We start from the raw sequence: 23710 nt of genomic DNA on the forward strand, positions 1-23710 counted from the left end.
CCTCGGCTCAGCGCCTAGTGACCGACAACAAAGGCAATTACTCCGTCACCAGTAAGGTGTGGGTGACCCTGTCCCGCCAAGATATCTTGTCAGTGATGACCTGCCAAGTCACACACCGGGCCCTGGCCAAGCCCCTGCGGAGGAGCATGAACCTCTCCCGCGTACTCCAAGGTACGAGGGCGGGAGGTTGGGTGGGGGCATGGCTTTCCTGGCAGCACTGGCTTTCTCAGTGTTTTACACAAAGCCCCATTTCACAGTTGGGAAATTGGATTTCCGCCTCACAATGTCTGATCCCAGGGTCAGTTCAGTTCAGTTCAGTTCAGTCTCTCAGTCATGTCTGACTCTTTGCGACCCCATGAATTGCAGCACGCCAGGCTTCCCTGTCCATCACTAACTCTCGGAGTTCACTCAAACTCACGTCCATCGAGCTGGTGATGCCATCCAGCCATCTCATCCTCTGTCGTCCCCTTCTCCTCCTGCCCCCAATCCCTCCCAGCATCAGAGTCTTTTCCAATGAGTCAACTCTTCGCATGAGGTAGCATTATTAAAGGCACAGGTTTCAGGGGCCAGCTATCTGGGTTTAGTCCTGAGTGTACCACTTCATGATCTGTGTGCTCCTCTGGAAGTTACTGAGCCTCCTCGTGCCTCAGTTTCCCCTTAGAATGAGAATAAATTGTCACCTATCTTGTAGGTTTCATGTGAGGATTAAATGAACAATTTCTTGTGAAGCACCTAGAACACTGCTTGTCACAAGGAAAATTGTTTATATATATTTGATTTTATTATCACTGTCTGGACTAAGCTTCCATCCCAAATATCTTTTTTCTATTAATACCATTACTATTTTTTAACTTTAAATATGTATTATTTATTCAACACAAATGAATTAATTCATCCATGAATATCTACTGTGTGGCAGGCACTGTTCTGGGTGGTAGGGATATAGAAATGAATAAAACTAAGTCCTGGTTCTCATGAAAATCATTGTTTATAATTCTTAAAATATTGCATGATATGAAATGTTTCAAATGCACAGGGAGTAACATAGCAAACGCCCACGTACTATTAGCCATATTTAGTGAATGTTAGCACTTAGCTCTATTTGCCTTACACTGAGCATACAGAAAAGTTTTTTTTTTTTTTAAAAAAGGTAACTGATTTAAGAATGAGAGTTCTAGGGTTGGTTCCTGGGAGAGAAAGACATAGAGGGCAGGGGGCAGGGATAATTTCAGAAGGCATTCCTTTCTGTTTCTGTGTTTAGTTGTCCCCACCCTGAAGATCACCACCAAGCCCTCTGCGATGCAAATCCGTGTGCATCAGAGAGTGAATCTCACGTGTCATGTGAGCCACTTCCATCCTCCCCACCTGCACCTCACCTGGATGGAGAATAGGCACAAGGTGCAGACCGTGGAGTCCCCCCAGGTCACCAGAAACCCAGATGGGACCTACTCTCTGCAGCACACCTGGCAAGCAGAGGCTACGCTGGATGGGAGAGAGTTTGCCTGCTGGGTGGTCCAGGATGAGCAGCCCCCAGTCCAGGCCAACATCACCCTGCGGGCTCAGGCATCCAGACTGGGGAAAGGTGGGTGCAGCCTCTTGCCAGCCCCTCTGAGCAGCCAGGCTGGGAAAGTCAGGTGTGAAAATACTTGCCGTCTGCCTGGAGTGCAGACAGCAGTGGGTCAGGGACTCGAGGTAGCAAGGGATGAAGGTGAAGGAAGAGAAGATGCCCTGGGAAAAACTCTCGAGAATTCATCCCCAAACTCCACTCCTCCTTCCTCTGTTAGTCTCTCAGTCGTGCCCGACTCTTTGTGACCCTATGGACTATAGTCTACCAGGCTCCTCTGTCCATAGGATTTCCCAGGCAAGAAAACTGAAGTGGGTTGCCATTTCCTTCTCCAGGGGATCTTCCCGACCCAGGGAGTGAACCCCGGGTCTCCTGCATTGCAGGCAGATTCTTTATCATCTGAGCCACCAGGGAAGCCCTCCAACCCCTACATCCTTTTTAAGAAGGAGGAGTGGGACTTCCTTCTTCAATTCCATGCACTCTTCAGGTTGAATGTTCTCTGTTTTAACACTTAGGTACAGAAAACAGTAGATACTAAGGACAGCTAGAAATCAAAATCCCTTCCAGAAAGGTGATAATCAAGACTGGTTCATCTGACAGTTTCTAGGAGTTGATTTTAAAGAGCGGCCAGAATTCTTGACAGGATTACCTGGGAAGTTGGAGGGTGCAGGGGCAGGCTTCTCATTCTCTCTTTTTTTGCTATCTCTTTTGCTCATTTGTTTGCTCTCTATCACTTCTGTCTCAGGCTATTTTTTCTCTCTTCTCCCCTCCTCTGTCCCTCATTTTTCTTCTCCTTCCCTTTTCCCTCTTTCTCTTCCTTGTTGTTGTTTTAGTTGCTAAGTCATGTCTGACACTTTTTCAACCACGTGGACTATAGCCTTGCAGGCTCCTCTGTCCATGGGATTTCCCAGGCAGGAATACTGGAGTGGGTTGTCATCTCCTTCTCCAAAGAATCTTCCCCACCAGGGATTGAATCCACATCTCCTGGATTGGTAGGTGAATTCTTTATTACTGGGCCACAAGGGAAGCCCCTTTCTCTCTGTGTATGCTTGGTAAGTCGCTTCAGTTGTGTTTGACTCTTTGCGACCCTGTAGACTTTGCCCACCAGGCTCCTCAGTCCATGGGAATTCTCCAGGCAAGAATACTGGAGTTGGTCGCCACGTCCTTCTCCAGGGGATCTTCCCAACCCAAGAACTGAACCCATATCTCTAATGTCTACCTGCACTGGCAGGCGGGCTCTTTAACACTAGCTCCACTTGTGACTCTTTTAAATCTAAATCTATCTTCTCCTCTGTACCTTTTGTGTGCTAGATGACATTCTCCACTAGAGGGAGCTGCCCACCAGCCCTTCAAACCCTGGGGCCAGATCTGCTTTCCCTGGTCCTGGTGAATCAGCTTGGGAGAATGAGTGACTGGGCCAGAGGGGCCGTGTTGGGGAGGGGAGAAGAGACAGGAATATTGGAAATGGCCAGACCTGGACCAGCCAAGGGTGAACCAGAATCCACCGACAGCTCTCCAGAACAACAGGAAGTGGGATAAGATAACTCCCTACAGGCAGTGTGAGCTACTTGGTCTCTAGCACCAGCAAAAGGGCAGACAGGTTGCTGGGCTGCAAAACCACACATCTTCACAACAGGAGCACTGACCCTGCATTCGATCTCTCCCTGAAAGAACTGGCCTTTTCTGCTAACTCCAAGAATTCTCAGGGGGCAACAAGCCTATTACCTTTCGACTTCTCCACGGCCTTTTTTTTCTTGTCTAGAGGAAATGAGAAAAATGTCCACCCAGCAGGATATACAGGTCTATGTGAAAAACTCCAAACTGCTCCTTTCTGACCAGAAGCAAGTTACATTATTTCGTTTTTTACTCATGCTGAGGTTTTTCTCTCTGTCTTATTTTTCTCCTTCGCCTGCATACATGGGTCTGACCCACTACTGCAAGGTTAGCCCCCTGAGAACATCACTTTGATTCTACCACCCCTCTGTGCAGCTGTTTGATGTGCCCTCTGGTCTGCAGTGGGGAAAGGGCAGCTTCTTTTTCTGGCATCAGGCCCTCTTCTGTTTGGTGTTCAGGTGCTTTTGCTGTAACACCTCCTCAGCCTGACCGCTAAACCCCTTCTTCAGCTCCCACCCCTTACACACTCCCAGTCCGTGCATCTGGTCATGTTCACTGACTCCTGTAGGGCATTACTGTGTGCCAGGCCTCTCACATATGTTGTCTGACATAATACAGTTGGGACAGGCAGGAGAGGAGCAGGTCTCAGGGGTCTCAAATAGTAGAACTTGGATTCAAAGGCAGGGCTGTCTGCTCACCAGTTCAATGTGTTTTCAGAAATTTCTCCCCCCTCCATCCTGCCTAGGCATACAAATATTAGTGTTATCTCAAGTCTTTTGTAAATTTCCCTCTTAAATACTCTGTATCATATTTATTTCCTTCTAAACTGTCATATCTGCCCACATCATTCCGTTCTCATAGTTGGCCCTGAAACTTTGGGACCTCTTCCAAGTCCTGACCAGGCTTCTGTCCATTTAGGCCTCTCCTCCGTGCTGAGACTCTCTCAGCCCTGAAGCAGACACAGGCTCTTATTTTCGGAGTGGCCAGATTTCTGAGTCCAATGGATCGGTATCATCTGGCAGGGTTGCCACAGGCATTCTGCGACCTCAGGCAAAGCACTGCCCTTCCTGAGCTCCGTTTCCTCCTCTGAGCGAGAACAGTTATGCCCTCCAGGTGGGAACCAGCTAGGGCTCCTTCCTTTGACCCATGCTTGGCATCTAGATATTGGGGTGCACAGAGGGTGCTTTTTGATGATAGTGATGGCAGTCTCTCTGATGCCCAGACCATGCTGGGTTGAAAGCAGGAAAATACTGAAGTTCACTATTATTATGGAGAAGCTATGGAGAAACAGAGGCAGCTTCAGTGTAACAGAAAGAGGCCTTGATTTGGAGTCTGTGACGGGAATGTGAGTTCTGTTTGCTGTGAGGCCCTTGGGTGAGTTACTAATCTTCTCAGCCTTTTTCCCTTTAACATTAGGAATACAATTAAAAATAATTCTTTAGGTGACTGTCATGAGTATTTGATGATAATAATTATCATTTGGGACTTCCCTGGTGTCTCAAATGGTAAAAAAACCTGCCTGCAATGTGGGAGACCCAGGTTCGATCCCTGGGTTGGGAAGATACCCTTGAGAAGGAAATGGCAACCCACTCCCGTATTCTTGCCTGGAAAATCCCATGGACAGAGGAGCCTGGCGAGCTCCACAGGGTCACAAAGAGTCGGACATGACTGAGCAGCTAACACTCACACTCACACAATTGTGTTTATAGAGTGATTATAAATGATAATTATTTATAATTATCTCATATGCTTTACTAGTTATTGTATATTATTTTTAAACTAACACTGGGCATTAAGAATCATCCCCATGTCACAGATGAGGAAACTGAGTTAAGTTGTCATGCAGTGGAAGGACTGGGAATGCAAACTTGGGCTGAGTGTGACCCCAAAGCCTATGCTCCTACCCCTTCTCTGTGCTGTTGTTATTGTTGTTCAGTCGCCAACTTGTGTCCAACTCTTTGCAACCCCATGAACTGCAGCCACCAGGCCTCCCTGTCCCTCACCATCCCCCGGAGTTTGCCCAAGTTCACGTCCATTAAATTCTCTGTGCTGCCTGCCTTCATATGACCTGTCCTGAGAGCAGTGATACACCCTTCCCTGTCCCAGGACTGAGGGAAGAGCTGAGTCTGGCTACTGAGCACAGACCCTGAGTCCTTACTTTCTGGCTGAGAACCGTGGCTCTACTGGCCAGTTTTGGAACTTAGACAAGGTACTTAGGCTCTGGACCTCAGTGTCTTCATCAGCAAAACGAGAATAGGAGCAGCTCCCTCCTCCTAGGTTTGCAGTGAGGACTAGGGTTAGGTCTCAAAGTCAGCAAGCAGTGTTGTGAGGTGTGGGTGGGAGTCAGGTCTCTTTGCAAACTGCTGTTGTCCCTGTAGCTTCATTTTGTCTGGCCTCTGATATCAGCTTCATAGTTGAACTCCTGTCAGAATGCAACCTACAAATACTGTGGAAGACGAGATGGTGAGGCTTGTCAGTGGAGATGCTGAGGGTTTGTTTGTATTGGGTTTGGGCTCCTCTGTACCTTCTCACAGGCTGGGTCTCCTCTACAGGCATGAGCAGCTACTCTTCTGCCCTGCAAGGCCCCTTTCAGCGCTCTGAGCCAGGCACAAACATCCAACTGATCTTCACATCCTCTGGATTCTCCACGGGTCAGGTTACTGTGACCTGGCTTAAAAATTCCCACCAGCTGTTAAAGTCCCAGACCAGCGTCCACCCTCGTGGAGACACCTACAATGTGACCAGCAGTGTGGTCATCCTTCTGCAGGCTGACGACGTGCATTCCCTTGTCCACTGCCAAGTCAAGCACATGTCCATACTGGTTTCCCAGAAAACCATCAGACTGGAGCAGTACCTCCGTGGTAAGGATGTTCTCTTTGTCCAGATGGCTTAGTGCAGAGTCAGGCTGGAAGTTTTCTGAGTCTTGGTTTCCTTGACTGATACATGGGACATCCCCTCACTTTGTTGTGGCAAGAATTCAGCATAATGAAACTGGTAAAGTAATTAACACATCTCTTGCTCGTATCAATCACAGAGAAGTGGCAATTATTATTATTCACATTTACTATTCATATCACCTCTCAGAACTCAGTTTATTCAGCTGTAAAATGGAGACAAAATATCTTCTGGGAATTGAATTTTATTATATTAATTAATATATATTAATTTTATTTATATATATAAATTTATAATTTTTATATGAAAAGAATTTAAAGGCCTTTGTGAACTTCTAAATTTTAGGTAGAATGATGACTGTTTTTATCTTTACTCATATGTAGGGAAGGGCCTAATTTTCTTTGTTTTTTTAGACCATTCACATTTTTTGATATAAATTTATGTATTTTAATTGGAGGCTAATTACTTTACACTATTGTATTGGTTTTGCCATACATCAACATGAATCCATGACGGGTATACACATGTTCCCCATCCTGAACCCCCCCTCCTCCCTCCCCATACCACCCCTCTGGGTCATCCCAGTGTACCAGCCCCAAACAACCAGTATCATGTATTGAACCTGGACTGGCGATTCATTTCATATATGATATTATACATGTTTCAATGCCATTCTCCCTAATCATCTCACCCTTGCCCTCTCCCACAGAGTCCAAAAGACTGTTCTACACATCTGTGTCTCTTTTGCTGTCTTGCATACAGGGTTATCGTTACCATCTTTCTAAATTCCATATATATGCATTAGTATACTGTATTGGTATTTTTCTTTCTGGCTTACTGCACTCTGTATAATAGGCTCCAGTTTCATCCACCTCATTAGAACTGATTCAAATGTATTCTTTTTAATGACTGAGTAATACTCCATTGTGTATATGTACCACTGCTTTCTTATCCATTCATCTGCTGATGGACATCCAGGTTGCTTCCATGTCCTGGCTATTATAAACAGTGCTGCGATAAACATTGAGGTACATGTGTCTCTTTCAATTCTGGTTTCCTCGGTGTGTATGCCCAGCAGTGGGATTGCTGGGTTGTATGGCGGTTCTATTCCAGTTTTTTAAGGAATCTCCACACTGTTCTCCATAGTGGCTGTACTAGTTTGCATTCCCACCAACAGTGTAAGTGGGTTCCCTTTTCCGCACACCCTCTCCAGCATTTATTGCTTGTAGACTTTTGGATAGCAGCCATTCTGACTGGCATGAAATGGTACCTCATTGTGGTTTTGATTTACATTTCTCTGATAATGAGTGATGTTGAGCATCTTTTCATGTGTTTGTTAACCATCTGTATGTCTTCTTTGGAGAAGTGTCTGTTTAGTTCTTTGGCCCATTTTTTGATTGGGTCATTTATTTTTCTGGAATTGAGCTGCAGGAGTTGCTTGTATATTTTTGAGATTAATTCTTTGTCAGTTGCTTCATTTGCTATTATTTTCTCCCATTCTGAAGGCAGTCTTTTCACCTTGCTTATAGTTTCCTTTGTTGTGCAGAAGCTTTTAACTTTAATTAGGTCCCATTTGTTTATTTTTGCTTTTATTTCCAATATTCTGGAAAGTGGGTCATAGAGGATCCTGCTGTGATTTATGTCGGGGAGTGTTTTGCCTATGTTCACCTCTAGGAGTTTTATAGTTTTTGGTCTTATGTTTAGATCTTTAATCCATTTTATTTTTGTGTATGGTATTAGAAAGTGTTCTAGTTTCATTCTTTTACAAGTGGTTGACCAGTTTCCCCAGCACCATTTGTTAAAGAGATTGTCTTTTCTCCATTGTATATTCTTGCCTCCTTTGTCAAAGATAAGGTGTCCATAGGTGCATGGATTTATCTCTGGGCTTTCAATTTGTTCCATTGATCTATATTTCTGTCTTTGTGCCAGTACCATACTGTCTTGATGACTGTGGCTTTGTAGTAGAGCCTGAAGTCAGGCAGGTTGATTCCTCCAGTTCCATTCTTCTTTCTCAAGATTGCTTTGGCTATTCGAGGTTTTTTTATATTTCCATACAAATTGTGAAATTATTTGTTCTAGCTCTGTGAAAAATACCATTGGTAGCTTGATAGGGATTGCTTTGGGTTGTATACTCATTTTCACTATATTGATTCTTCTGATCCATGAACACAGTATATTTCTCCATCTATTAGTCCTCTTTGATTTCCTTCACCAGTGTTTTATAGTTTTCTACATATAGGTCTTTTGTTTCTTTAGATAGACATATTCCTAAGTATTTTATTCTTTTCATTGCAATGGTGAATGAAATTGTTCCCTTAATTTCTCTTTCTGTTTTCTCATTATTAGTGTATAGGAATGCAAGGGATTTCTGTGTGTTGATTTTATATCCTGCAACTTTACTATATTCATTGATTAGCTCTAGTAATTTTCTGGTGGAGTCTTTAGGGTTTTCTATGTAGAGGATGATGTCATCTGCAAACAGTGAAAGTTTTACTTCTTCTTTTCCAATTTGGATTCCTTTTATTTCTTTTTCTGCTCTGATTGCTGTGGCCAAAACTTCCAATTTTCATCTGTATTTTTTAGAGAAGGTTAATTTTTATTTTCTTGGCCTGGATCAGGCCTCACTGCTGCTGCTGCTGCTGTTGCTAAGTCACTTCAGTTGTGTCCCACTGTGTGCGACCCCATATACAGCAGCCCACAAGGCTCCCTGTCCCTGGGATTCTTCAGGCAAGAACACTGGAGTGGGTTGCCATTTCCTTCTCCAATGCATGAAAGTGAAAAGTTAAAGTGAAGTCGCTCAGTCGTGTCCAACTCCCATGGACTGCAGCCTCCCTCCATGGGATTTTCCAGAAAAGAATACTGGAGTGGGTTGCCATTGCCTTTTCTGTGATCAGGCCTTGACTGGTCTGCAAATAACATGATTTGAAATTCTTTCATATAATGCCTAATAGGAGCTTAGTGATCATCTCATTATTTGCAACAGTTCTAAAGCCCAGAGGAGGTAAGTGAGTTGTCCAAGTTTGCATGCACAACAGTAAAATTAATTTCTTAAATATTTATAGGACTTTAAAGTTTAAAAAATATTTTCTTCATTTTATGCTATTCTTGTGGTATAAAATACATCATTTTACATGGATAAAATATTGATATTAATGACATTGTCAATATACACACTTGTGTGGATTGACTTATTTAATGTGTACAACCGCCCTGTACTGCTTATCCCATTCATGATTTTATAGAAGGAAACTGAGTTTGTAAGAAGTGAAGGTTGCCTGAGGATATGAAGCTGCTGAGTGAGAGAACTTGGATGTGAATTCAGGCTTTTCGGACTCCACCATTCACCAGCTGTGGGACCTCCTGCTGGTTGTTTAAGTTCTCTGAGTGTTGGGATCGCTGACTGTAAAATAGGAAAATGATACTGCAGGGACTCCCCCTTATCTGAAAATTTTTATATAATTCCCTGGAGTTAGAACAATTGTATAGAGAAGCAAATAGATAATAAGAATATTCACCATAAATTGATTATTTATAAATTATATTAATCAAACTAACAAAAATTAAACACATAAAAAAATATTAAAAGCAGCAAGGAAAAAGCAACAAGAAGCGTACAGGAGAATCCCCATAAAGTTAACAGCTGATCTTTCTGCAGAAACTCTGCAGGCCAGAAGGAAGTGGCAGGATATATTTAAAGTAATGACAGAGAAAAACCTACAGCCAAGATTACTCTACACAGCAAGGGTCTCATTCAGCTTCAGTGGAGAAATCAAAAGCTTTTCAGACAAGCAAAAGTTAAGAGAATGCAGAACTACCAAACCAGATTTACAACAAATGCTAAAGGAACTTCTCTAGCCAGGAAACACAAGAGAAGAAAAAGACCTATAAAAACAAACCTAAAACAATTAAGAAAATGCTAATAGGAACATATATATTAATAATTACTTTAAATGTAAGTGGATTAAATGCTCCAACTAAAAGACACAGACTGATTGAATGGATAAAAAAGAAGATCCATATATATGCTGTATGCAAGAGACCCACTTCAGACCTTGGGACACATGCAGACTGAAAGTGAGGAGATGGAAAAATAGATTAACCTCCTCTTTAAATCCTTCTGCTCATCACTGCCTGCATCAGGTTGGGCTTGCAACTACAGAAATAATTTTGTGTTGTTGTCTGGATTTCCTTGGAGGCAAAGCCTGAAATGAGGTGTTAGGTACAGGTGGTTAGGAGATGATTTAGTGAGACTGGGATAAGAGATGGAGTGAGTGACACAAGGAAGAAGGGACACCCCAGAAAAGGTGAGTTATTGACCTGGGGGCCCCTGTGGATGACTGAGGCTTACTGCCACTGGGGACCCTCTGAGAAACTCTATAGACTATTCCTCAGGAGTGTCCATAGAGGAGGGAGCTGGAATGTGCCTTCAGGGGCTTCTTGGTGGCATTTCATGGTTGTGGAGAAATTCAGATGCAGAGCATTGAGGAAGAGCTTCAGGAATCTGAAATAGAATGTGGCACCACCCAGCACCACTGGGCTGAGGTCAGGTGGCTACAAGAGGTGGTGTGGAGCCCAGAAACCCTCTGCTTTAGGAGGAGGGTCTTTCCTTGACTGAAGTATGGCAAGCATCAGACCACACCATGCAATTAGAACCCTAATTCACTGTTGCTAAGTGAAATCAGAGATTTGGCAAAGTGTATTTCAAGTAATTGATGTAAATGATGTGTTAGAACTGCTGGGGTCTCAGGTGAATTTTCTGGCCTTAAAAGATGAAAGAAGATGGAAAATTTCTATGATCCTAATGATTCTGTGGGCACTTTGAAAGATAACATTCTGGTTTAAAAATGCATGCCCCTTAAAATTGACAGAATAGTCAAATGATTTCAAATAATTTTTAAAAATTAACTTTTAGGCTGTGAGTGTGAAATTTGAAATGTAGGGTTTGATGGTATTGGCATATGTTTTTTAGGAAAATATTATGCCAACTTCCTTACACTCCCAACACTTGTTTCTTCTAAAAGTTGGTGCATAGTTGTCATTATATGCTGCTGTGCTCAGTCACTTCAGTTGTGTCCAACTCTTTGTGACTCCATGGACTGCAACTTGCCGGGCTCCTCTGTCCATAGAATTCTCCAGGCAAGAATACTGGAGTGGGTTGCCATGCCCTTCTCCAGGGGATCTTCCCAACCCAGGGATTGAACCTCTGTCTCCTGCATTGCAGGCAGATTCTTTATCATTGAGCCACTGGGGAAGCCCAGTTGTCATTATATTCTATGTTTAATTAAAAGGTAAATTAAATAAAATTACTTGTATAATTGAAATGTTGTTCATGTTCAAGTTTGAATCAATTCCTTTTTGACAATTTCATTGAAATGGAGGCCTGAGTTGTGTAGGGTCCTTCTATTGGCTTTTTGTTGTCTTTTCTGATACCAAGTAGCACTTTGTGTTTATACCATTTGGTTGTGAAGAATAAATAACACATGCACAGTGACTCAAGCTCTGTGCTCAGCGCATGGGAGCAAATATCATCAGCTGGGTTTTGGTCTCTGTCCTCCCAACATTGTCCTGAATATCTTGCAGCCCAGAGAACTCACTGGTGGCTAGAATGGTCTGTCTGAGACCCTCCATGCTCTTATTGGTCCTTGTCAGCCCCATGGCACTTGCTTGGTGGTACCTTGTTCTGGCCTGTCCTCCAGGCACTGCCTAGTTACCAGGCCATCACAATCCCTTCTCTGGATTTTGCTCTTTGCTTGGTAGGAATCCTTGCCCGTGGGCTGAAGGGGAAAGATTGACAAGAGATAGGGACATTCTAGGGATAGTGACAGGGACATTCTGGGGATGGTGTCTTGCTTGGCTGTCCCACCTATGAGCAGCATCATAGATGCAAGCATATAGGTCAAGGTGAATTGAGTATAAAAGAAATAATATTGGGGGAACAAACATACTCTTAGTTCTTTCAAATTGTACTACATGAGGAGTTATTTTCTCTACCCTAGACCAAGAGCCAAAGTCTGTATAACTAGACCCCTCAAGCTTAGACAATTTCGAATAAGAGTGTGGGAAACAAAGAGGTGACGGGCACAAGGTCTTGCATTTGGCAATGGTGTCAGTGCAGGGACCAGAATCTGATGCTCACATCCCTTACTTTAATTTAGTGCTGTGTATTCCTATGAATTCTACTGAAACCCTTAATGTGTTTTTTAGCATTTAAAAATTTCTCCAATTTTCTTTAGTATGCATACATTTTCTTCACAGCTAAAAAGTCTGGTTGAAAAAATTCTAGAAGTTGTTAGGTCATAATTCCCAGGAACCTGCAACCATAAATGATTATAGCCTTATAGTTTGGGTGTCAGCATAGCGAATGTTAAAACATACTGTCTCTGGTGGAACCCCTGCTTTGCCACCTGTGACCTTGGGTAAATACTTAACTTCTCCAAAAGTAAGCTCCTTTCTATGTCAAATATTAGTATCCTGCAGTCATGAAGATTAGAGGCTAGGAATCTTCATCAAGTCATAGAGTAAGTCTACTGATTCATAGGTTCTTAAATGACATTCAGGTTCACCTTTTCCTATTGAATGTCCGCAGTGCAAAAGAAAGGAAAGATTAAGATGGATTCATCATTCCATGCTTCCGTCCAAGCATGCATTCACTCATGCACTTACTTATGCGTGCATTTGTTAACCAATACCTAACTCCTCTATGGTAGGCCCTGAGCAGAGGACCTCTATCTTTAGGGAGCTTGCCGGTTCCCATGGTGAACTTCCTATGATACTTGTCTGCTTTCTTTGGGCTGTGACAGTCCCCCCTACAGTGACTGTGTCCCAGTCTTCACACTCCTTGGACATGGTGGCAGTTACCTGCCACGTGCAGAGATTCTATCCACAGAATGTGCATCTCAGCTGGTTGGAGAACTGCCATACGTTCAAGAGAGCTGTGCAACCCTCGTCCAAGCAGAATAGTGATGGGACCTACACCTTGGAAAGCTTGCATCTGGTGAATGCCTCAGTGCGGGAGTCTGAACGTGTACTTACCTGTAAAGTGCAGCATGAGACCCAGCCTCCCATCCAGGCCAGCCTCATACTGTCCACAGCAGTGCAGGACACATACAAATTCCTTGGGAGCACAGGTAAGCTTACCCCTACACCTGTGAGCAACTGGGTGGCCTCTGTCTCCAAGTGGAATGAGGTATTAACTCACAGAGTCCCGTTTGATATCTCCTCTGCCCCTTGTCACTTAGGTCCAGAGATGCCTGCCCTTATCTTGATGGCTTTCCTCCTGGGCGTCAAAGTGGTGCTGGTGATCAGTTTCATAGCCACCTATTTTCACAGGTGGTGGAACCTGTAACAGGTGAGGTGGTGGCAGTCTTATTCTTTAGGGAAGGAGATCAGAGCCACCTTCCTGGGGTGGCAAGAGGAGTCAAGGCAAGCTCAAATATCTTATGGCAATCCAGCTTCAAAGGAGAGATGGGAACAGACTTATTTTTCCAAATGTGTCTTGGAATTTCAGAGGTTTCCAACTCTCATTATTCTGTGCCTGGGAATTTGAAGTTTTTACAATTAAGTTAGTTGGGACCTGGCAGGTGAGAGTCCAAGGTATGTAGGACACTGGAGGTGAGGGTCCACAGTCAAAAAAGTTTGAGACCCAAACTCCAAAGAGCCCTTCCATAGACTGTTGTATATTCATTTATCACATGGTGTATCCTCAGAATGAATAAGGAAAGTATTACTAAAATCAACTTATGGAACCTATCTTGGGGACTTGGATGTGCTATGTAATAATACAGATGTATGTGGGATGGGAGAGACTTTAGAACTCAGAAAGAGGTGTTTGGGGCTTCATTCTGGTCAGCACCATGAACCGAGGCCAAGCAAAGTGCCTCCCATACAGTATGTGCTCAAAAACACTTGTGGAAACAATGAATGAGTGTTTTTCCCTACAGGTCCTGCATACTCTGTGATACACCGCCTCCCTCCCTGTGCAAGGGGCTCAAGTGGAAATAAGCTATAAGGACTGGGGATGACTCAAGATTTCCCACCCTTCACTCTGCTTTCCCCACCTCCAACATGAACACACTCCCTTCCACACACCCTCCTATGTGCCTTCTCTCTGACCTTTGGAACTGAGTCAAGGATGGACATTGGTCATGTTGATCCAGAATGTCTGGACCCTGATGCACTGAGCTTCAAATTGTTCCTGCCTCCACCCCAAAGAGAATCAAGTAGATCAATAAAATAGGTTTCCATTGTGCCCCTGCTCACGCACACTTAATTTTCAGAGCACTTTTTACTTTTATCCAGAGCTTTTGCAAGTGTGATTTCATTTTAACACACATGTATTTTAAATCACTAAGTTGAATAAGATGTTTCCATTCTGAAATTTATAATATAAAAATATCCACGTAACTACCTACCATGCTATGTTTGCAGACTGTTAACATTTTGCTATTGTGATCTGTTGTTCCTTTGAAAATTACTGTACTAGATTTGGTATTCATAATCTCAATCATGATTTTATACTTCTACAACATATGTATAAACCTTAAGCAATATATAACATTACTTGCATGTTTTAACTTTTATATAAATGTTATTATACTGTATAGAGCCTGCTGGAAATTTTATTTTTTATACACAAGTTTTTTTTCTTTATTCATAAATGAACGTATAAATGAATTTATACGTTCATTTATGTAGCTTAATTTTATTAATTTCCACTGCTGTATAAGTTCTACTGTGACAGTATGCCACAATTTTTGATTTTTCTTGTGATGGATATTAAATATTTGTGTAATGTCTTGCTAGTAGAATTTTGCATAAATATTTTTGTCTTTGTTTCTTGGGCACATATGGGAGAGTTCCTCTTCGTCTGGTGTGTCCATAAAGTGGACTGTTGGTATCGTTTGGAGCTTTTGTTATACATTAAAAAAAAGATTTTCAAATCTTGATCAAGTTTTGCTCTTTCTATTTATGCCTTTGATCTCATTTTGTGTGTGTGTGCCTTTGATCTCATTTTTCATGTGTGTGTGTGTGTGTGTGTGTCTATTACAGGTGGGGATATTATTGGGATCTTATATATATATATATTTTTGATCTCTGCTGCCCCTTTTCCATATATCAAGTTCCTGTAAATTTCTGGTTCCTTTACTGATTTTATTTTGTTCCTTTGTGCTACTTGTCTATTTCTCTGACCAAACTGCCTTACCTTAGAATAGCTTCATAAACTTTAATGCCTTGGCTGGGCACATCTTCCCACCTTTTCTTTCCTCTCTTTCTTTCTTTGGCTGCACTGGGTCTCAGCTGTGGCACATGGGGTCTTCACTGCGGCATGTAGGCTTTCTCTACTTGTGAGGCATGGGCTCCAGAGTGGGCAGGCTCAGTAGTTGTGGCATCTGACCTTAGTTGCCCTGTGGCATATGGGATCTTAGTTCTCTGACCAGGGATTGAACCTACATGCCCTGTATTGCAAGCAGGTTCTTAACCAGTGGACTGCCAGGAAAGTCCCTTCCCACCTTTTATTGTTATTCAAAACTGTCATGGCTATTTTTGGCCCAAACACATTTTCTTTTACTTTATTTTCTGCTTTTTAGAGATTGAAGTATACTTGATTTAAAATATTATGTTAGTTTTAAGTGTATAACATATGATTCAAGATTTTTGTAGCTTATACCCCATTTAAAATTACAAAAATGGCTATATTTTCTCATGCTGTGCAATATATCCTTCTTACTTTTTAATCATATACATAGTAGTTCACAACTCTTCATCCCCTTTCCCCTCCCCACTTGTAATTACTATTTGTTCTCTATGTCTGTGAGTCTGTTTCTGTTCTGTCATATACATTCATTTGTTTTATTTTTTAGACTCCATGTATGAGTATTTGTCCTTGTCTGTCTGACTTACTTCACTAAGCACAATACCCTGCAGGTCCACTCACATTGTTGCAAACGGCAGAATTTCATTTTTTTAAAATGTCTCAGTAATATTCCATTCCAGGAATATTCCACATATATGTATAGTGCATATATTCCATTCCATACATATATATACATCTTTCTTATCCATTCATCTGTTGATAAGTTACTTCGATATATCAGATATTATAAATAATGCTGCTATGAACATTGGGGGTGCATGTATCTTTCCCAATTAGTACTTTTTTTCCATCCAGATAGAATGGAAGTGCTGGGTTATATGGTAGTTCTATTTTTAGTTTTTTGAGGAATCTTCATACTGTTTTTCATAATGGCTGCATCAATTTACAATCCTACCAAGAGTGTACTATGATTCCCTTTTCTCCACATCCTCACTAGCATTTGTTATTTGTAGAATTTTTGGTGATGGACATTTTCACAGGTATAAGTAGGCATTTGTAGTTTTAATTTGCATTTCTCTGGTGATTAGCAAAGTTGAGCATCTTTTCATGTACCTGTTGGCCATCTGTATGTCTTCTTTGGAAAAATGTCTGCTCTGATTTTCTGTCCATCTTTTAATTAGGTTGTTTGTTTTTTTATATTGAGCTGTATGATCTCATGTTTTGGATATTGTGCATGTGTTAGTCACTCAGTCATGTCCTACTTTTTGCAACCCCATGGACTGTAGCCTGCCAGGCTCCTCTATCCATGGAATTCTCCAGACCAGAACACTGGAGTGGGTAGCCTTTCCCTTCTCCAGGGGATCTTTCCAACCTAGGAATTGAACCCAGGTCTCTGGCATTGCAGGTGGATTCTTTACCAGCTGAGCCACCAGGGAAGCCCATATTTTGGATATTAACTATGCATTAAATACAGATTAAAAACTTCTTATTGGCCGTATTATTTGCAAATATTTTGCTCCATTTTAGGCTATCCTTTTGTTTTGTCAGTGATTTCCTTTGCTGTGCAAAAGCTTTTAATTTTATTTAGGACTCTTTTTTTTTTGCTTTTGTTTCTTTTCCTTAAGGAGACAGATCCATAAGATATTGCTTCAATTTATGTCAAAGAGTTTACTATATTCTCCTCTAGGAATTTTATGATTTCAGGTTTTACATTTAGTTCTTTAATCCATTTTGAGTTTATTTGTGTATGTGATATGAAGGAATGTTCTAATTTCATTCTTTCATATGTAGCTATCCAATTTTCCCAGTACCATCTATTGAAGAGACTGTCTTTTCTCTACTGTATATTCTTGCATTCTTTGTCATAGATTACTTGACCACAGTGCATAGTTTTATCTCTAGTCTCTGTATTCCATTCCGTTGATCTATGCATTTGTTTTATGCCATTACCATGCTGCTTTGCTTATTGTCAATTTGTAATATAGTCTGAAGTGAAAAAGCATGATACCTCCAGCTTTGTTCTTTTTTCTCAAGATTGCTTTGGAAATTCAGGATCTATCTTGTTCCATATAAATTTTAGGATAATTTTTCTATGTCTGTGAAAAATGTCATAGATATTTTGATAAGGATTGCATTAAATCTGTAGATTGTATTAGGTAGTATGGACATTTTAACAATATTAATTCTTATAAGAACATGGGATGTCTTTCCAATTCTTTGCATCATCTTCAATTTCCTTCCTCAGTGTTTTATAGATTTCAGAGCGAAGATCTTTCATCTCCTTGTATAAGTTTATTCCTAGGTATTACATTCTTTTTGATGATATTTTAAATGAGATTGTCTTCTTTTTCTGATAGTTCATTGTTGGTGTCTACAAAAGCAAAAATATTTCTGCATGTTAATCTTGTATCCTGAAACTTTACTGATACTTTTTTTAGTTCTAATAGTTTCTTTGTGGAGTCTTTAGGGTTTTGTCTATATAGTATTATGTCATTTGAAAATAATGACAATTTTTCTTTCTTTCCTTCTAATTTTAATGCCTTTTATTTCTTTTTCCTCTCCAATTGCTGTGGCTAGGACTTCCATTATTATGTTAAATAGAACTGGTAAGAATGGGAATCCTTGTCTTGTTCCTGAATTTAGTGGGAAGACTTAGCTTTTCACCATTGAGTATGATGTTAGCTGTGGGTTTGTCATAAATGGCCTTTATTTTGTTGAGATATATTACCTCTATGCCAACTTTGATAAGAGCTTTTTTCATGAATGGATGTTAAATTTTGTCAAAGGCTTTTTCTCTGTCTGTTGAGATGATCATGGGATTTTTATCCTTCCTTTTTTTATGTGGTATATTGCATTGATAGACTTGTGAATATTAAGCTATCCTCTTATTCCTGGCATAAATACCACTTGATCATGGTATATGATCTTTCTAATATATTGTTGAATCATTTGCTAATATTTTGTTGAATATTTTTGTCTCTATATTTATCATGGATGTGGGACTGTAATTTTCTTTTATGTACTGTGTTTGTTGCGTTTTGCTGTCAAGGGTATTGTGCCACATAGAATGAATTTAAAAGTATTCCATCCTCTTTAATCTTTGGAATAGTTTGAGAAGAATAGCATTAGCTCTTCTTTATATTTTTGATGGAATTCCCACGTGAAGCCATCTGATCTTGGACTTTAGGTATGCTCTGAGTTTTAAAATTACAAAGCCAATTTCACTACCCATGATCAGTGCTCAGATTATCTATTTCTTCCTGATTCAGTGTTGGAAGTTTGTATGCCTCTAGAAATTTGTCACTTTCTTCTAGATTGTCTAATTTTTTGGCATATAACTGTTCATAATATTACCATGCTCCAGCCCCAGCAGGATCCAGGGGTACCCTCAGGAAGGATGGCGTCGGAGATAGAGAGAGATGACACAGGTCTTATAATGGATTGGGAGCTGGTGGTCCGGGGTCAAAATGAAAATAAAAATAAAGAGAAAGAATAAGGGAGAGAGAAAGAAGCTGATGTTCCTTGGTTTACACAGAAAGCCAATAAAGCCCCTGGCATGGGATTGCTCTGTTCATGGAGGCCACAGGCGCCCTCTCGGTGGGGTGAAGATGCAGGGCGCCTTCCCGATTGGGTCTTAGAAGCCTGGGCAAAAAAGTGAACTCAGAGAGCCTCTGTGCTCCAAGGAGTCAGCCTGAAAAAAGGAGAGAGAGAGAGAAAGAAAGACACAGAGACCAGAGCTCTGGTGAAGTGGGATCCGCAGCTTTATTTTCAAAAGGAACTTTTATACTCTGAGTTACACATTTCTCAAAGTAAAAGATACAGAGTCAGCTCAACATTCCATCAATTTTACCTTTATCGAAACCAGGACATTTTCTGTACACCTTTTCATAAACAAAGGTCTTATGTTATGTCTGGCCCTGTGGCCTGTTAACATTTCATGACTCTTTTCTGATAAAGGTTGATCAGCCAGAAAACTTGTTTTCCCTTAAAGTGTTTTTTCTTTATTTCTCCCAGCCTCAGAAAGTACTAAATAAAGTTACATTCTCACGGAGCGAAGGTGCAGTGGGTCACAACAAAGAAAGAACTTATTAGCTCAAAGATCTGATGTGGTTAATACCAAGGCTACTACTTATTTTTCTTACATTCCAACTACATTAACTCATGTACTCACAGGTGCACAATGGATAAGGGATATGGGAACTTGGCAGCAAGCATTGGCCTAATAATGAAGCCCTTTACCAGTACTATTCTAATAATTTTTCATCCCTCAAAGGGCTCTATGCTCATTAGGACTTTTAGAATGCTTAGGCTTCCCGTGCCTTTCATGGTTGGGGAGTTGTGAGCAATTATGTGCGTTAGTTGCAAGAGTATGGATAAACCTGCCAAGCAAGCTAAAATAGCAACAGAGGGGTTAAAGTAAAAATGCTCCTTTAAAGCCCAGGAGACTCATTAACTAGAGCCCTAAGTTGATTTTCTTCAGAGAAAGGTGGTCAGGGATAGCCCCCTGTAAATGTCAGAAGAGTTGGTGAAAGGCATATATAGTAAACAATAGACAGACAGATTTTGGTTTCGGGGAAGATGCTCGAGCAGGTCCAGGGAATCCCTCGAGTCCTGATCTGCCTTTGCCTGTCAGGTCTTCTCCACATGACCTTTGTCATGGGTGGGATCTCCAGTGGTGGTCCCCGGCACCATGATATTTTGTATCTCTGTGATATCAGTTGTTATTTCTCTTTCATCATTTCTTTCTTTTTTCTGCTTTTTTAAGTTTTTTTCCTTTTGTTTTTATTACAAATAGTATTAAAATAAAAGATTTACATGAATTTATCAGGCTTTAGGTGTTTTGAAAATCTTTTTCATCATTTCTTATTTTGTTTATTTCAGTTCACTATCTTTTCTACTTTTGAGCCTGGCTCAAGGTTTATCAATTTTGTTAGTCTTTTAAAAAAATCAACTGTAGTTTTCATTTATCTTTTTTATTGTTTTCTGTCTCTATTTTCTTTATATTCGCTCTGATCTTTATTACTTTTTTCATCCTGCTGAATTTTGCCTTTGTTCTCCTTTTTCTAATTCCTTTAAATGGTAGGTGAGGCTGTTTATTTGAGATTTTTCTTGTTTCTTGATGTAGGCCTGTATCACTATAAACTTCCCTCTTCAAACTATTTTAGCTACATCCCATAGATTTTGAAAAATTGTGTTTTTGTTTTCATTTGTCTCATGAAATTTTTCAATTTCCTCTTTGATTTCTTTATTGACCCATTGACTTTTTTCATTGCATAATATATTTTTTTCAAAATTTTTATTTATTTAATTTTAATTGGAGAATAATTACTTTACAAAATTGTGATGGTTTTTGCTATATATCAACATGAATCAGCCATAGGTATACATGTGTGCCCCCCATCTGAGCCACCCTCCCACCTCCTCCCCACCTTATCCCTCTAGGTTGTGCCAGAGCACCGGCTTTGAGTGCCCTGCTTCATGCATTGAACTTGCACTGGTCATCTATTTTACATATGGTAATACACATGTTTCAATGTTATTCTCTCAAATCATCCCACCCTCGCCTTCTCTCACTAAATCCAAAAGTCTGTTCTTTACATCTGTGTCTCCTTTGCTGTCCTGCATGTAGGATCATTGGTACCATCTTTCTAAATTCCATATATATGCATTAATATACAGTGTTTGTCTTTTTCTTTCTGACTTACTTCACTCTGTATAATAGACTCCAGATTCATCCACCTCATTAGAACTGACTCAAATGCATCCCTTTTATAGCAGAGTAATATTCCAGTGTGTATAGGTACCACAGCTTCCTTATCCATTCATCTGCCAATGGACATTTAGGTTACTTATGTCCATGTCCTAGCTATTGTAAATAGTGCTGCAATGAACATTGGGGTACATGTGTCTCTTTCTTTTTTTATTTTTCCAGCTTTACTGAAATATAATTGGCATGTAACACTGTATAAATTTAAGATATACAATATGTTGATTTGACACATTTATATTTTTCAAAATTATTACCATTTTAGTGTTAGCTGACATCTCCATCATGTTGCATAATTACCATTTCTTTTTCTGGTCAGAACATTTGATCTATCCTCTATCCTCTTAGCAACTTCCCTGATAGCTTCCCTGATAGCTCAGTTGGTAAAGAATCTGCCTGCAATGCAGGAGACCCTGTTTGATTCCTGGTTCAAGAAGATCCCCTGGAGAAGGGAAAAGCTAGCTACTCCAGTATTCTGGCCTGGAGAATTCCATGGACTATAGTCCATGGAGTCACAAAGAGTCGGACACAACTGAGTGACTTTCACTTCACTTCTTAGCAACTTTCAGGTACATGGTACAATATCATCAACTATAATCACCTTGCTGTGAAATAGATCCCAAGAATTCTGGTTTCCTCAGAGTATACACCCAGCAGTGGGATTTTGCTAGGTCATATGGCAGTTCTATTTCCAGAGTTTTTTTGTTTTTTTGTGTGTGTGAACCAAAAAATGATTTTTTAAAAAAATTTTCAAGATAAAAGCACCAGATTATTGTTTTCTTCTCGGGATGGAAAGAGGAGTGGATCAGAAAGTTCACTGCGTGCTTTTTAAAGTGCTTTCTCATTGAACATTGAGGCTGCAAGTCTGAAAAAAAAATAAGTCATTGAAACATGTGCGATTGACTATTCTTTGCCTGACACTTAGTGGTAACTTGGAGAACTGCAGTTTTGACCTGTGGGAGGGAGCTCCATGGGAAACCACAGGGAAGAGAAAAGGCTTTGGGTTTGTTCTCTGCATTCACAGGAACCTGAATGGATCACCAAGAACTGACCCTGGAAACCTGGAAGGCGGGCTGTGGACACAGAGCCTACCAATAATCTGATTCCCTGTCATGCTTCAAGAGGGACCCAAAAGTAGGAGACAGAAAAATGTGTTTTCATATTTGCTCTTTTAATATCATGTCACTTTTCTCAGCTCATGATTTTGTGAAGAAAATAATGAAAATCAACATAGCGCTTTGCAATGAAAAGAGATATTCAGGGCAAGAACTTAAAGAACAAACAACAGGGACTTTCCTGGTGGTCTAGTGGTTATGACTTCCCCTTCCAGAGCAAGGGGATGCAAAGTTGGTCCCTGGTTGGGGAGCTAAGATCCCCCATGCCTCAGGAGCCTGAAAACCAAAACAAAACAGAAACAATATTGTAACAAATTTAACAAAGATTTTTAAAATGGTCCACATAAAAAAGATCTTTAAAAAAGAAGCTAGCTAGGAATATAAGTGGGTATCACCTTTCTGGAGTCCTGTTTGGCAAGCTGTATAAAATTGTTTTTTGAAGTATTGCCTCCTTTCTTGTCATGGACTGAATGTTTGTGTCCTCTCCCCACCCCTCATGCTTTAGCCCTTCATCAGATTTACAGGTTGAAGCCTAATCCCCAGTGTAATGATATTTGGGGATGGAGTTATTATATTCCTAGTTTTTTAAAGAACCTCCACATTGTTCTCCATAGTGGCAGTACCAGTTTGCATTCCCACCAACAGTGTAAGAGGGTTTCCTTTTCTCCACACACTGTCTAGCATTTATTGTTTGTAGACTTATTGATGTTGGCCAGTCTGACTGGTGTGAGATGATACCTCATTATGGTTTTTATTTGCATTTCTCTAATAATGAGTGAGGTTGAGCATCTTTTCATGTGTTTATTAGCCATCTGTACATCTTCTTTGATGAAATATCTGTTTAGGTCTTTTGCCCACTTTTTGGTTGTGTTGTTCATTTTTCTGGTATTTAACTGCATGAATATTTTGGAGGTTAATTCTTTGTCAGTTGTTTCATTTGCTGTTATTTTCTCTCATTCTGAGGGCAGTCGTTTCACCTTGCTTTTAGTTTCCTTCGTTGTGCAAAAGCTTTTAAGTTTAATTAGATCCCATTTGTTTATTTTTGTTTTTATTTCCATTACTCTGGGAGGTGAATCACAGAGGATCTTGCTGTGATTTATGTTGGAGGGTGTTCTATGTTTTCCTTTGAAGTGAAGTGAAGTGAAGTCGCTCAGTCGCGTCTGACTCTTTGCGACCCCGTGGACTGTAGCCTACCAGGATTCTCTGTCCATGGGATTCTCCAGGCAAGAATACTGGAGTGGGTTGCCATTTCCTTCTCCAATGCATGAAAGTGAAAAGTGAAAGTGAAGTCGCTCAGTCGTGTCTGACTCTTGCGACCCCACAGACTGTAGCCTACCAGGATTCTCTGTCCATGGGATTCTCCAGGCAAGAATACTGGAGTGGGTTACCATTCCCTTCTCCAGGGCATCTTCCCGACCCAGGGATTGAACCTGTCTCTTATA

At 40.8% G+C, this 23710-nt stretch overlaps 1 protein-coding gene across 1 annotated transcript in view; it reads left to right on the forward strand.

Moving 5' to 3' along the window:
* The window catches only part of LOC104986186, a 17240-nt gene extending 3822 nt beyond the window's left edge, over positions 1-13418 (forward strand). The window contains exons 2-6 of the mRNA XM_010836639.1: positions 12-171; positions 1262-1582; positions 5731-6039; positions 12874-13200; positions 13312-13418. Of these exons, the coding sequence (XP_010834941.1) occupies positions 12-171; positions 1262-1582; positions 5731-6039; positions 12874-13200; positions 13312-13418 (1224 nt within the window). The remainder of the gene's footprint in view (positions 1-11; positions 172-1261; positions 1583-5730; positions 6040-12873; positions 13201-13311) is intronic.
* Positions 13419-23710: the final 10292 nt, after the last annotated feature.

Source organism: Bison bison, unplaced genomic scaffold (assembly GCF_000754665.1).
Source record: "Bison bison bison isolate TAMUID 2011002044 unplaced genomic scaffold, Bison_UMD1.0 scf7180017864063, whole genome shotgun sequence".
NCBI classification, from domain to species: Eukaryota; Metazoa; Chordata; class Mammalia; order Artiodactyla; family Bovidae; genus Bison; species Bison bison.